At 33.9% G+C, this 14,009-nt stretch overlaps 1 protein-coding gene across 5 annotated transcripts in view; it reads right to left on the bottom strand.

The window, feature by feature from the left end:
• Window positions 1-536: 536 nt before the first annotated feature.
• Window positions 537-14,009, bottom strand: part of LOC136837027 (Kv channel-interacting protein 1-like) — a 923,431-nt gene continuing 909,958 nt past the window's right edge. For 4 of the 5 annotated variants that reach the window (XM_067101571.1, XM_067101569.1, XM_067101573.1 and 1 more), the window contains 6 exons: window positions 13,495-13,600; window positions 12,265-12,380; window positions 9,774-9,912; window positions 7,027-7,171; window positions 4,639-4,701; window positions 537-2,462 (listed from right to left, as the gene is read on the bottom strand). In XM_067101571.1, the coding sequence (XP_066957672.1) occupies window positions 2,415-2,462; window positions 4,639-4,701; window positions 7,027-7,171; window positions 9,774-9,912; window positions 12,265-12,380; window positions 13,495-13,600 (617 nt within the window). In that variant the 3' untranslated portion in view covers window positions 537-2,414. The remainder of the gene's footprint in view (window positions 2,463-4,638; window positions 4,702-7,026; window positions 7,172-9,773; window positions 9,913-12,264; window positions 12,381-13,494; window positions 13,601-14,009) is intronic. The other variant, XM_067101570.1, reaches the window with a different exon arrangement.

The following is a 14,009-nucleotide window of genomic DNA, read 5'->3' on the forward strand; positions in this document are numbered from 1 at the left end:
ATGTACAGTATGAGTACTTTTATGTGAGTTGTCTCTGCATATGAATTTTTGACCTTATAACAATATATGAAGTAATCGCTTTCTATAGACAAAATGCAATATTTTCTTTAGCTTTCAATTAATAGTCAGAAACGGCAGCGTACTTAAATTAAGTAATATAAGCAATGCTTGATAAAGTTAATGGTTTCACACCTCATCTTTGTGGAAAAAATGTTTTACTTCACATAGAAGATCCACTTCCATAATTTATCCAATGCTTATGAAAGGCAAGGCTATATTTCTAACTCAGCCGAAAAACGGATAATAAAATTTGATAATAAGGCTCTTTGTACTTTCCAAGAGTAACACTTGTTCTCAGAACCTTTCTTGTACGATGCATAATGAATGATGGGTTATATTATAGCAAAGTGCTATTAGCATAACAATAAATTTAATATTACATATTGGATCATTTTCAAAATGAAGAACATGACAAGTAAAATATATGTGCTCGAAGAAACGTATCTAGTTATCTTTATATGTCAATGTTATTTTCCTTTATTTGCGGAGCTCCAAATCAATTATTTTCATATGCTTTCGAAAAGATGATTTTTCAGTTTTTTTTAAACATTCATGAGATCTTTGCATGCCTCTTATACTACATTTCATATTTTTTTACAATTCATCTTTCTAAATCAACATAAGACTTTGACAACAAATCGTTATTGTTTCGGTAATTATCTGTATTATCAGTGATTCTACATTGTCAATGAAAAATAATTCTTAGAAGAAAATGTAAATGAAAAAAAAAAAAATGTATCTTTCATAATTCATAGGTGGATATTGGTGGGTGCTTCATTAGTGATCAAAAATATATATATATCAAGACATATATCTATAAGAAAATGAAGCGTTACTAGTATGTGTATAGTTGTGATACTGATAGACTACGTTATCTTTTATTCATAGTAAAATTTCTTCATATATGAACGGTAAACAAAGTTCTATCATTATTACTATAATATAGTGATTTATAACATCATGCGTATATGTATTTATACTTATATAATCTCATACAAATGTTATCTCCTAAAATACGGAAACTTTAACCCCAAGGTACAACAGTTTAGGCTTTGCGCAAACGTACCATACAGGCGCAAGGTGTGTATGTGAGTGCAGCATCTAAAATGCGCAGTCCAACGGAAACTGAGGATCAGAACGAGAGAGGGTTGGTTCACTGCGCCTTGCTCCATAATTGCTGACTTTTTCGTTCCAAATCTTTCCCATCATTCCTGAGTGGTTTGAGAGTATTAACATCCCAAAGGGAAAAGTGAGTCACGCCATCCTCTCCTTGAGCTCAAAAAACCGAATGAACTAGATGTCGGATGACCGAGTTTCTCTATTTACATTATTTAAAGCCATTTAGTGTAATAATGATGTCTACCTGCGCAATGTATATCAAATACACTCACTAAGAGGAAACAGTAGGCGATTATTGCCGACTTAGAAAATAGTCAAAGAATATATGTATCCTTTATCTAAAGGTCTTGAGGAGTTTCGTCTTCTTCTCCTTCAGAGGAAACTCGTGATTTGTCATTGTCAGAGACCAGCCAAATAAAATAACACGTGAGCCCTGTATCCTGGGTCGCTCTGTGAAATCGGGAGGGTTATGTAATGCTTTATAGCTATCATAAAAAGGCTCATATTCCTAGGATTATCATATAGCACAAGAACACTGGGATAAAAAGAAATTTCGAAGGAAACCATAAATTTCTGATCCTTCCCATTGACGTCGAGATCTAGTGTCCATTCCAAAAGGAAACTATCATTACACAGTCTGACCTACCACAGCACACCATCATTGACGAGTAATTTTTATAAAATATGATTCATCTAAAAAGTTGCTTTTCAAAACATGTGCTGAAACTGACCTGATGCGCTCAGGCCTCATAGGTAACCTAGATGAACAGCTGTCTTCATGACAGACAATGAGTCGCCGTGCGTGATATCCCGAAATAATAATAATAATAATAATAATAATAATAATAATAATAATAATAAAAACAAGGTCATTCGCCCATTTTTGAAAGGGGAATTTCTGCTCATGTCAGACTTTCTCTCGTAATCAGGATGAAAGAAAATGGGAACACATTTCCATAACACCGTCACTTACAGCTACCAAGCCATCGAAGTCAAAGTGCCATGAAAACCAAGCAGTGCCTCTGTGTGCAACCGTCTTCTTGAGTGCCTCCAGCAGCTCCTAAACGAACAAAACTCTCTGGCCAGTTGAACCAGACCAGACCAGACATTTGCAAACGTCCAGCAGGCAGGCGTACCAGTCGACTTGGGCCATCGACAAAACTAGTGCTACTCGACGAGTAAGGTTTTTGGTTTACGGATCAGTTGGCAACGCTGACCCTCATCACACTCCCATGTTATTGAATCTCATCGAATAAATTTAACGAGTGGATGACGCTTTCGTTCTGAAAGACAAACGGCAATGATGATGATGTCATTAAACCTGTTACATCAGTAATTTATTAATTTTGCCTTAAAAGATAATGAGAGCATGCAATCTGTACATGTGTGCACTTCCTTTGTGTCATTACAGCTCAAGCGTATGCACAGACACACATAGTACACACACACACACACACACACACACACACACACACACATATATATATATATATATATATATATATATATATATATATATATATATATATATATATATACCCATACATACATACATACTTACACACACACACACATATCTTCTTCTTCTTCTTCTTCTTTTAACGTGCTTTTTTCCCATTTTTGTATGGGGTAAGCACGATGCCTTCTTTTGAAGGACTTTTGATTTGGCTTTGGGGTAGACCGTAGTCTCGATCGGCTGCCCTGCCTGACATCGCTTAGATCCCGGGAGCGTATGTTACATGTATCATACCCGACCCAACGGCCTTTCTTCCCAGCAGCGAGAAGTTGTTGCGCGGGTAGGGCGAGAGTTCGAGACGTGTGGGATGTTTGTTGTTTTCAGAAGGTGTTGTAGTGGCTTTGTTTTGTGTGTGTATTTAGTCTGTAACACCCATTTGCTTTTTAAGCAAACCTATCCGTTGATTACATATATAATCCCGGGATATCTACACGGATAGCAAAGTGTCCGCCTCTCTGATCAGTCGGCTGCGGATTTGAACCCGCCCCACAGACCTCTACGAAGTCTGAAGCTGCTGCTGTAACCGACTGAGCCATCAGGGCTCTACACACACACACACACACACACACACACACATATATATATATATATATATATATATATATATATATATATATATATATATATATATATATATATATATGTGTGTGTGTGTGTGTGTGTGTGTATATATATATGATTATTGCGGCGGCACATCTACTTTCTTAGGATATTCCGAATTTCTTCCTTTCTCCAAGGTTGCTGCTTATTTTGTCTGATTTTTTTTATTGGATGTAGTAGACATGCATGCTCTGCTTAATGTACTTGACACTTTAATGGTTAATCAAAATGTTTTGTAACTATAAGTATATTATCATAGATTCAACTTAATTTTTCAGCTTCTCTTGGATGAGTGGTTAGTTTACTTTCAGTTGTAAAAAACTTAATAAAAATATATAATTTTGACTATTTCTCACTGTCTGCAGAGATCTCAAAGTAAGAGTCAAGGTAGCAAATGCTATTTAGCTTGTCGCTAAGACAGTCTTCTTTTCTTTCTTTTTCACAGGAATAGTTCCTATATAACTGATGGCAAATGCAATATTCTTGTTTTCTGATGCTCTGTGTATCAATGTCAGTCAGATTTGTCGCTAACATTGCTTAACTGTGATATTTATTTTTCACAAATGAATTTCTTTTGGTGCCTGTGACATCAATTAAAATTTAAGTAACTACTCAGTCGTTAGAATATACAGTTGCCTAGATAAATTGCTATCACAATTCTAAAACTAATTTATCAACTGAGTATTTTTGGAGATTCATTCCGTTCAAGAAAGTGTCCTCCAGACTTCCAAGGTAACTCATGTGGAGACTGAGGTATTTATATAAGATGCGAAGCAAATAACTGACTTAGAAGTCAGTTATATGTTTGTTTATCTATCCTCCATACAAAACCTGGCTGGTGGCACTAACAATCTGGTATTTCAAAGGTGCTGTAGTGCCTCTAATTCTATATGTTGAACAAGATGTAACTGAACTGGTACAATACAAATTCATTTTCAGGTCTTTTCCATGTGAAAATCTAAACAGGGGCCACTTTTCATGAAGTTATGATTCATGTTCTTGATAATCCTAGGCCCGTCACATAATTTCAATTAAGTTAATGCCAACATCGACAATAGTCCTAGGCCCGTCTCATAATTTCAGTAAAGTTCCTGCCGACATCGATAAACAAAGTATTAATGGCACTGCTTAAAAACCATAGGCTGCTTCCATAGTTCGTCTCATGGATAAAGCAAATGACTCAACATACAAGAATTGTTTCTAACAATTCTACCAATATAACTTGTACTTTAGTTTTACAAAATCCCTAACAATACCATTGCTTAATTATAACTGTTCTTCACTAATGACCTATATGAAGAACTTAGAATAATGCAGTAAGCTGAATAGAGAAAAATAGCTACCTTTGAGCAGTACTCCATAAACTCGTCCATCGTGACCACACCATCGTTGTTCAAGTCCAACTTCTGCGGAAACAATCTCTTGTTAGTGTATGAATATCATATTAAGCATTCAGCACAATCATATTCTGTGATGAAATATTTACTGCAACATACAAGTTTAACCACGTGAAATACGACAGAGTACTGACAAAACTGAAAGAACAGGCCGTGCCGTTTTGTCTGTCTGCCTAAATCCTCTTTCTGTGTAAATCAGTTTCCACCTCGTTGTATATTTCCATAAAAAGTGGGAAGGAACTCATGAACAAAATTTCAAACAGATAATTATCGTTCCATTACCGCAAGACATACAGAAAGGAAAATTCATTGTGGCCTGAACAGAACAACTCCAGTTTCTTTTCCGAGAGCCGAAGGAAGGTTTTTGGTCTTGATTAAAGACAGATAGATTGTCCTTCAATATTTTTAGGGGTCTACAAATGAAGAAAGTAAAATATAACTTATGCCTTGAATTCCTTAGGAGAAGATATTCCTTCTGTTATTCGAGGGAAATCAGATCTACAGTTGCGAGATAATAATGACCACTGACAGAATATCTAATGTTAGTTGCGTCAACGTAGGATAAGGTGGAGCTACATTGGCTGACATGGGCAGGCATATGAGTTTAGAGGCGGAGGGGCAAAATGCCAAAGAGCCCTGTTTAAATTACCATAAACTCGAATTTTACCAAGAATCATTTGCTTACTCTACAATACATTAGTGAAGAGCAATTTAGCTCATTTGTAGCCTTCGGAGCAAAATCACATTGGTTTGTTGTACGAAATTGCTATGCTTGATGAAGATTAATCCTATAGCCATATGAAATTTATTGATCATCTGAAGAGGATTTAGGCTGAACCTTTTGTACATAAATTATTTTATTTTTACTCAATATAACTACATACTGCAATAAAAAGGGAATTGTGCGAGTAAAAAATTTCAGTTCATGAATTTGGGCTGAATATCTAATTTAAAACATAAACACAGACATGCACACGTATATACATATATACATACATACATACATATATATATATATATACTATATATATATATATATATATATATATATATATATATATACTGTATATATAAGTATGATATATGTATGTATACACACACACACATATATAAATATATATATATATATATATATATATATATATATATATATATATATATATATATATATATATATATATATATATATAGATACATACACATATACTGTATATATATAAATATTTATACATATATATTATATACATATAATATATATTATATATATATATATATATATATATATATATATATATATATATATATATATATATATATATATATATATATATATATAATTTACACACATACAGTAAATACACACACACACATATATACTGTATATATACACACATACGGCTTTAAACATTGGATATAAATTCGGCTTATTTCACCGAGTGTACAAGCTGCATGGCCTTAATGTTTCCTGTAATGATTAATGTCGTAAACGGAGTCTTGGTCCTGATGCTCGTTAATCATGCAAGCGCTACGTATATGACACTGCCTTGTTTGAGTTTGACATTTTTACTTGTCTTCGAGGCTCAACTCAGAAACAGAAAAAAAAACATATATGCAGTTTTGTTTACTACAAAAGAATGGAACTTCAAATTATGAGAAACTAATTGCGCCGGGAATTTAGCCTCAAGAATTTGACCGAGAACTGCTCATCATTATGGGTGTACTAGGTAAAAGGAAAATAGTGAAGATTCGATTTGTTACATTATCTATTGCTACAAATTCCATAGTTGAGAAGAATGATAAATATAATCATGAGGTAGCAATGATGGAAATTATTTCTCTTCATTACTTGGCTGAGGAATGGATGGACCTTGAAAGAAAAGATGAAAATGAAGATATTCAGCCTCGAAATAATCAATCTCCGGCCATTTAATGAATAAGCGAAAGATGAAAGAATTGTGAAGGGTAATGCTAATCTGAGAATGGCTGTCGAGACAACCTTTAATGATATATATATATATATATATATATATATATATATATATATATATATATATATATATATATATATATATATATATATATATATATATATACGATTATATCATATTATATCATATTATTCCCTCCTCCTGCATTTATAATACTAGAAAAATAAAACTTAAGTTATGGTTGGCACAGAAAAATAATTTGCAATCATCTTTTGATAATAATAAAATAAAAAAGAAATGTAATTCTTGAGCTTTTTATGATAATAGCTGTTATAACAGATTACAACATTGTATGTCAAAGCAATAATAAAAACTTATGCACATTGCAAAAGTGTGAGAAATTTACCTGGAATATCTTGTCAACATGATGCACTGCCGTGTTGTCATCTATGCCAGGATTAGCTTGGTCACCCATCAAGTCGTATATAGACGTGACGATATCAATAAGTTCCTCTTTTGTGATGTACCCGTCATTGTTGATATCATACAAACTGAAACAAATAAGAAAAGGATTATTAATCCCAGGATCTGCGGTGGAACTCTGAAAAAAAGGCTGTTAAATTAGGTTTGCCTGTGTGTGACAGCCAGAGTAATTAGTCATTATTTGCACCATAAAGTATTGTATTTGCACTAGTTGAAAGAGTGCCGGAAGATGACTGAATTTGACTTTGCATAGTAATTGTAATTCACATATAATGTCTTTTCATTAACAAAAGAAAATGACATTAATTCAAGCCTAAGCCTATAAAATCTTGACCCCAACCTGCAAAAGATATTCAAAGGAGATTTACAAAAGGAACTAATTACTATCAGTCATGTGGGTTCATTTCGTTGCCTCTTCTAAGTTTATCCCCTTATACCACTAAACACCTGTTCCTGACCTGAGACCTACTCTGCGAGTAATGACTTGCATGAGTTAAAATGGCTAAATAACCCTTTTGAATTTAATCTTAGGTTTTGTTTGTAAAAATTAGTCTTTTTTTATAATTTTTTGTTCCATTGTATTCAGTTTGCTTGAAAATATCTTAGAATAAAGGAGAAAGATCTTGCACTCCGTTGTTTCACTTTCCTCGTGGCCATATACTGTTTATGTTTCATATAACGTTATCATTTCCATGACTAAAGTTATATACATACATATATACACACTATACACACACACGCATATATATGCATGATTATATGATTATAATCACTTTAACACGTGATTCGTTTATCACACATTATCACAGTGCAAAATAAGAGACGGGGCGTAGTTCCTGACCGGATTCGGCTTTATTTCCAAGCCAGTGACGATGGACTGATACATAGTATTAGAAATCACAACCATATACACGACAGAGACGAACATACACAGCCGTTTGAGACTACAGATCCCCCACTGACAGGTGTCAAGGTAGGAGTGGCTTCAAAACTCATTTGGGTATGAATCACAATATACTCTCAAGGAACAATACCGATAAACGTACAAACCGCAGGAGACTGCAAATCCACACCTGACAGGTGTCAGGGAGGAGGGACGGGAAAACTCATTAGTACTTCTGCAACCCCTACTGTGTTTACGAATATGATAATCCTTTGTCCATACATCTCCACTGCCTTCCTTAAAACTTAACATTTTACAAATTTATTTTGATATTAGAGTATCAGGTTTGTGCATGCCTTGACTGATATTCGTATTACGGCCATATCTTTTTTTTTGCCCCTCTCCAGTTGATAGCATGTTTGTTCTCACCAACTGTACAAAAATGCCACTGTTCACCTGTGCATATCTCACACATTTTTTTATGCTGAATGCTCTATTCTCTTTTCCAGTGCTTTACCCATTTAACCAATTTAAAAGTTGTCACAAGATTTACATGGAATTTTATATGTACATCCTTTAGTATTGTCGGAACAGTTCTTTACAGGAACTGTACATATTTCATTGTTTTAATTTTTGAAATGCGACATTACCATCAAAATTCTTAAGAACATGGGAGATATCTTTCATATTATTATTATAAGGCAACACAAGCAATTTTTTTGTGTTGCAAGGATATTTTTGGTTTTGATACTTTGCATTTTTTTGTCGCTTCAAATTCACTGTTTAATGCACTGTCGGGATACTCCAATTTCTTGCATATACATGCATACATACATATATATATATATATAATATATATATATATATATATATATAGTATATATATATATATATATATAGTATATATATATATATATATATATATATATATATATATATATATATATATATATATATATATATAGAGATATATAGAGAGAGAGAGAGAGAGAGAGAGAGAGAGAGAGAGAGAGAGAGAGAGAGAGAGAGAGAGAGAGAGAGAGTTATAACCGTACTCATTACCCTGGCTAAGCCTTGTTTTAATGGTGAACGAATAGAATTCGAAAGGTTTAAAATAATTCCATGAGTGTTTTCATAAATTCCACTGTACTTGTTGAATCATTCACTTATTGTCAATTGTTTTTGTTGTCTCTACTCAAAATTCACAAAATTGTTCCTCAAGGATTATATTCATGAATACTAAATTTGCTCCTAGAATTTTTTGGGGAAAAAAAAACAAGGATACGTATTTTCCTTGGTGGTAAAGATTCATGCTTGCATAAAGCAAGATATTATGTAAAAGCGTATATATTAAGCCCCACGCATGAGGTTCAGGAAAATCTCCTTTGCGTTTTGATGTCAATATTCTTGTCCTCTTCTGTGCTATTGGCAAAAGATGTGAAGAGAGAATTTCATGTTTATTTTTCTTTTGCAGTAACTTTTTTTCTTGATTTATTTTTCTTTTCTTCTTTTCTGATATCTGATTTCTTTCTGTATTTTCTGTTACCTTCTGCTACTTCGTTCAAAGGAACACCATGTTCTTTGGAAGCTTGAATTTCAAGCCATTGGCTACTGTGAGCTTGTTCCATATGGATATAGTTCAGGCTCCGAATAATAATAATAATAATAATAATAATAATAATAATAATAATAATAATAATAATAATAATAATAATAATAATAATAATAATAATAATATATAACATGACTGAAATAACAAGAGCTACAAAACCCATAAAAAGACTAACTTGAATATCCAGTTGACTCTCTCCTGCAGCGTCCCCTTCAGTAGCACCGACAACCCCATGATGAAATCACCGAAGGTGATGGTCCCTGATCCGTCTTGATCCAAGGTGCCGAAGACATAGTGGGCGTACATTGCAGAATCTGGAAAAGTATCATGTTTTAGTTACGTTTTAATTGTTTTTTTAAATAAAATATGCTGGTACTCGTGGACATACTTTATTTAACTTCATTTTCTTTGTAGTTATAGAAATAGTTCTGTCTTCATTATGAATTAATTCACTGTAGTGTCAACATGTCCCCAGGGACTATATTTAACTGGACTACATTCCAACCAAATGTGAATCTTAAACTAACGTTTACAACAATCTACAGCTCTTCAAGTACACGTGTATGTGGAATCTACTGTACTGCAAATATCCTACGTTATGTGAAGTGGACTGGGAATTTAGTGGTAAGAGTGAACAGGGTCTTTCAGAAACGATTGTATTATGTACAAGGGAATCAGGGTATTTAAAATAACCTCAAAGTAATGAGCTGAAATGTCTCTATTTGACTGACAAAACAGGTGTTTTGCTTTGTAGCTGAATGCATTATATGTGACTGACCTGACACAGTGATGCTACAGATTTATGCACAATAACATAAAATGTGTAAATATTCAAAATAGATAAAATTGAATATATATATCAGCGTGTTGCATAGAAGTGAATGTGCAGTAGTGTCCTGGTATGTCCCACAGACCATAGAGAAGCATATAAATTCAACAGTTTTTCAACACCTTAATTTCCATTGAACATTTGTAAGGATACGAAAAAGCAAACGAAAAAAGAAAGAAAATCATCAATTATGAAGACTAGAAAAAATGAACACGTGTCATAACCGGTTAGTTTGAAGGGTATCAAAACCACACAGTTGCAAAAAGTGGAAACGACAGGAATCATTAAATATTGAGCACCATTTACAATAACAGTTTCAGAAAAAAAAATTACTTTCAACTTCCCAATATATCTAAGTCATTATTTATGGACTTTAAACTCTTGTCTATATTCAAAACATTTTAATTTACTCTATCCTTCCGTTAACCATATCATTTTTTATTGTATTTCTTTTCAGATGACCTGTAAAAGTGAAATCATTATAACTATTAGATTTGGGGCTTCTAGAATGGTGTAGGAGATGTTATCAGAATTCACTTGAAAATATGCTAAAGAAAATCATACTCAGTAATGAATCACAAAGAATTTCGCTGCAAAAATACAGATGGGACTTCTTTATGGGGCAAAGGGTCTGAAGTTAAAGGAACCTTATGTACACGGAGGTATGAAACAGGATTAGCGAAAGCTCAGCCAGATGCATACGAGAGATTGACACCAGAAATCACAGCAACAGGAAGGTTTTCACAGTCCTTTTTCCAGGCAGCACAAACAGAAGCTGGTAAAGTAAGCATTAGCAATAGCTGGCCACGTATGTGTCACAGGGTGACTCCCCTGTGAGGGGGAGAGCGAGGGAGGGCCTCCCATCTGCTGAAATGTCTTCAAACGTGATCCACATTTTCGAAATATTTTAGAATTTTGAACCATCAATTAAGCATCGTAAGTTCTTTGTAAAGTTACGAAAACAAACTTTATTTTAGGAAATATTTAAACTACGATTAATTTCTTATTCTTCCACGTTATCATTACATAGGTAATTTGGAACCTCAAAGACATCGCAGATGAAAGACCTGATTTTACCGCACATGCATCATCAACGCCGCTGAAGATTCCACCACTCAGGATTTGAAAGACATGAACGGTCCTCTATCTCAAATGGGCTCTGCCTGCTAAAACAACCTTACTCAAGACGGGTTTCATTAACAAAATGTTCTTATTCCTAACTACTTTATGCTAATTACACTGGAAATAGAAAACAATTAAGTATATCTTTGGCATTGGGGAGAAAGATGTCTTTTACAAGATGTCAGAATAATCTTTCTCTTTACAATACCAGTTTTTCATTGGTTTTGATTATTTGACTATTAAACTAATTTAATGCTTTATAATAATTCTGTAAATGAAATGAAATGAACTTGACTTTCGTGATAATCAAATGAATTGTATACATTATTTCGGACAAATTCCTGTTTCTCTTTTAGGGAGTAAGTCATGCCAACGCCTATATTCATCTAAAAGATTTCTTTTATAGATTTTTGACGATACTGGTGAATCATGAATTATGCCTGAATTATATTAAAGTGTTTTTAAAAACATCTGTATAGTTTTGATAAGCAAATTTTAAATCTATGAGAGATTTTATAATCATTATTTGCAAGATACTTTTTTTTGTGTAATATAACCTGAAACTTGGTCCCAGTAAACTAACGAAAATAAACCGTAATGAAAATTAATCTCCAAAACTTATTATTCGGTCTTTGGGTACGAGGGCATAATGTAGGGAGAGAACTGGGAGGGTAGGGGAACGGACGTGGAGGTAGTGGTGGAATGTCCAGCTTACTTCTTCCAGATCCGTCCTCAGGCTGACCTCCCAGAGGGAAGAATTTGCCATAGATCTCCTTGAAGGTCTCCTCCGATATGACCCCAGTCGGGCACTCTTGCTTGAAGCCTCGGTACCTGTTGATAAGTAATGTGTTAGAGCAAAGAATTCAGTATTATTTTTGCAATGCAGGACTGAAGGATATGCATCGTAGATGCAGTGGACTTGTGTGGTCAATATACCACGTTGGTTTTCGAACAGACTTTCATAAAGGTTTAATATTCAGCAATTTACATTTTGAATGGTCAGTCCATTTACCCTCTTTTACTTGAGGAAATCATTGCTTGTTCAGTAAAGTCGGGTAATGGTAAAAATATTCTGCTACCACCGTCTTTCATAAAATCTCGCTTTATAAGACGAGAGTACTCTCGCATTTCACTCGAACATTACGAAACTGTAATCATCTTTACCACGAAGATTTTAAGCAGCTTTTTACTAGAGGGGAAAGCGATTCTTTGAAGTATTACGACATGGAAAAAAGGGAAGGAAAGGGGAACATGCTAATTCCAAAATGGATGCTATTTCTTGTTCTTGATGATACAATAAAGAACTTGAGGGTATGTATATTAGGTTTTAGGGTTGCGTTGGATATCGAAAAAGAAAATAATATGCCATCTTTTCCTTTATTCTTGAAACTGAAGTAAAATCATGAACTACGTGGAATGTGTTACTCCAGCATCCCTCACAGTGGTCGTTGTTTTAGTCCCAAATAATTTTTCCTCATTCAAATCCTACAGAAAATGAGGCCCCCACATCCTCGATTGTTTCTTATATTTTCTTGTGCACCACGAGGATTAATAATATAATCAGGGGTTCGTGAATGCTATTACAAAGGCATTGCGTGTTTTGTATGCTGTTAGCTACTTCATTTCCAGGTGAAGTAATTTCTGTAATTTATTAACAGCCACCATCATTGTTATACAGTATGGAACTGAATTATTTAAGCACTGAACTTTGTTTCCGGTTTCTTATGATGTTGCCTCAATCATTTGTTCAAGAACAAGTTCGAGAGAGAGAGAGAGAGAGAGAGAGAGAGAGAGAGAGAGAGAGAGAGAGAGAGAGAGAGAGAGGTAAATTCGATTTCTCGAGTGAAATTAACGATAAATCTCACCATAAAACAAATAGGCCACTGTATAGTCTGAGATTATTCCTTTCGAAATAATATAAAAAAGAGTTTGTTTCTATACTTACATGAATTGTAACTCCTCTTTTGTAAATCTCGTTGCTTTACTAAGCTGTTCTAGGCCTTCCGGCCTATACCGTAGGGGTGCTAACTCGAAGTCTTCTAGTTCCTGATCTGTAAAAGAAAACGGACACGTCACAACACAGAAAATGAGAAACATTGACAAAAATCTTTATGGGTAACTATAAGAAATCTGCATGGTCTTGAATCATCTATTCTTATGGATATTATTCAACAAATTTTTTCTTTTGTCTGGTTGTTACTGTACAAAATCACAATATCAAAGAAAAATTACAACACAAATAACAGCATAATATGCACAAGAGATGAACATCTTCAATTGTTCAGGAATCAAAAATGCAAATCCATACTTCGAGTATATGATAATATGAAGACAACACTTAAGTGTAACAGCATGTTATAAGTCTAGAGACAAAGCTTCTGACTACTATATGAACATACATGGTTAAACCTAAGCTAAGGGATCGCCAACAACCACATTAACTGAATTCCAACTATATTG

This window comes from Macrobrachium rosenbergii, chromosome 57 (assembly GCF_040412425.1).
Source record: "Macrobrachium rosenbergii isolate ZJJX-2024 chromosome 57, ASM4041242v1, whole genome shotgun sequence".
Lineage (NCBI taxonomy): Eukaryota > Metazoa > Arthropoda > Malacostraca > Decapoda > Palaemonidae > Macrobrachium > Macrobrachium rosenbergii.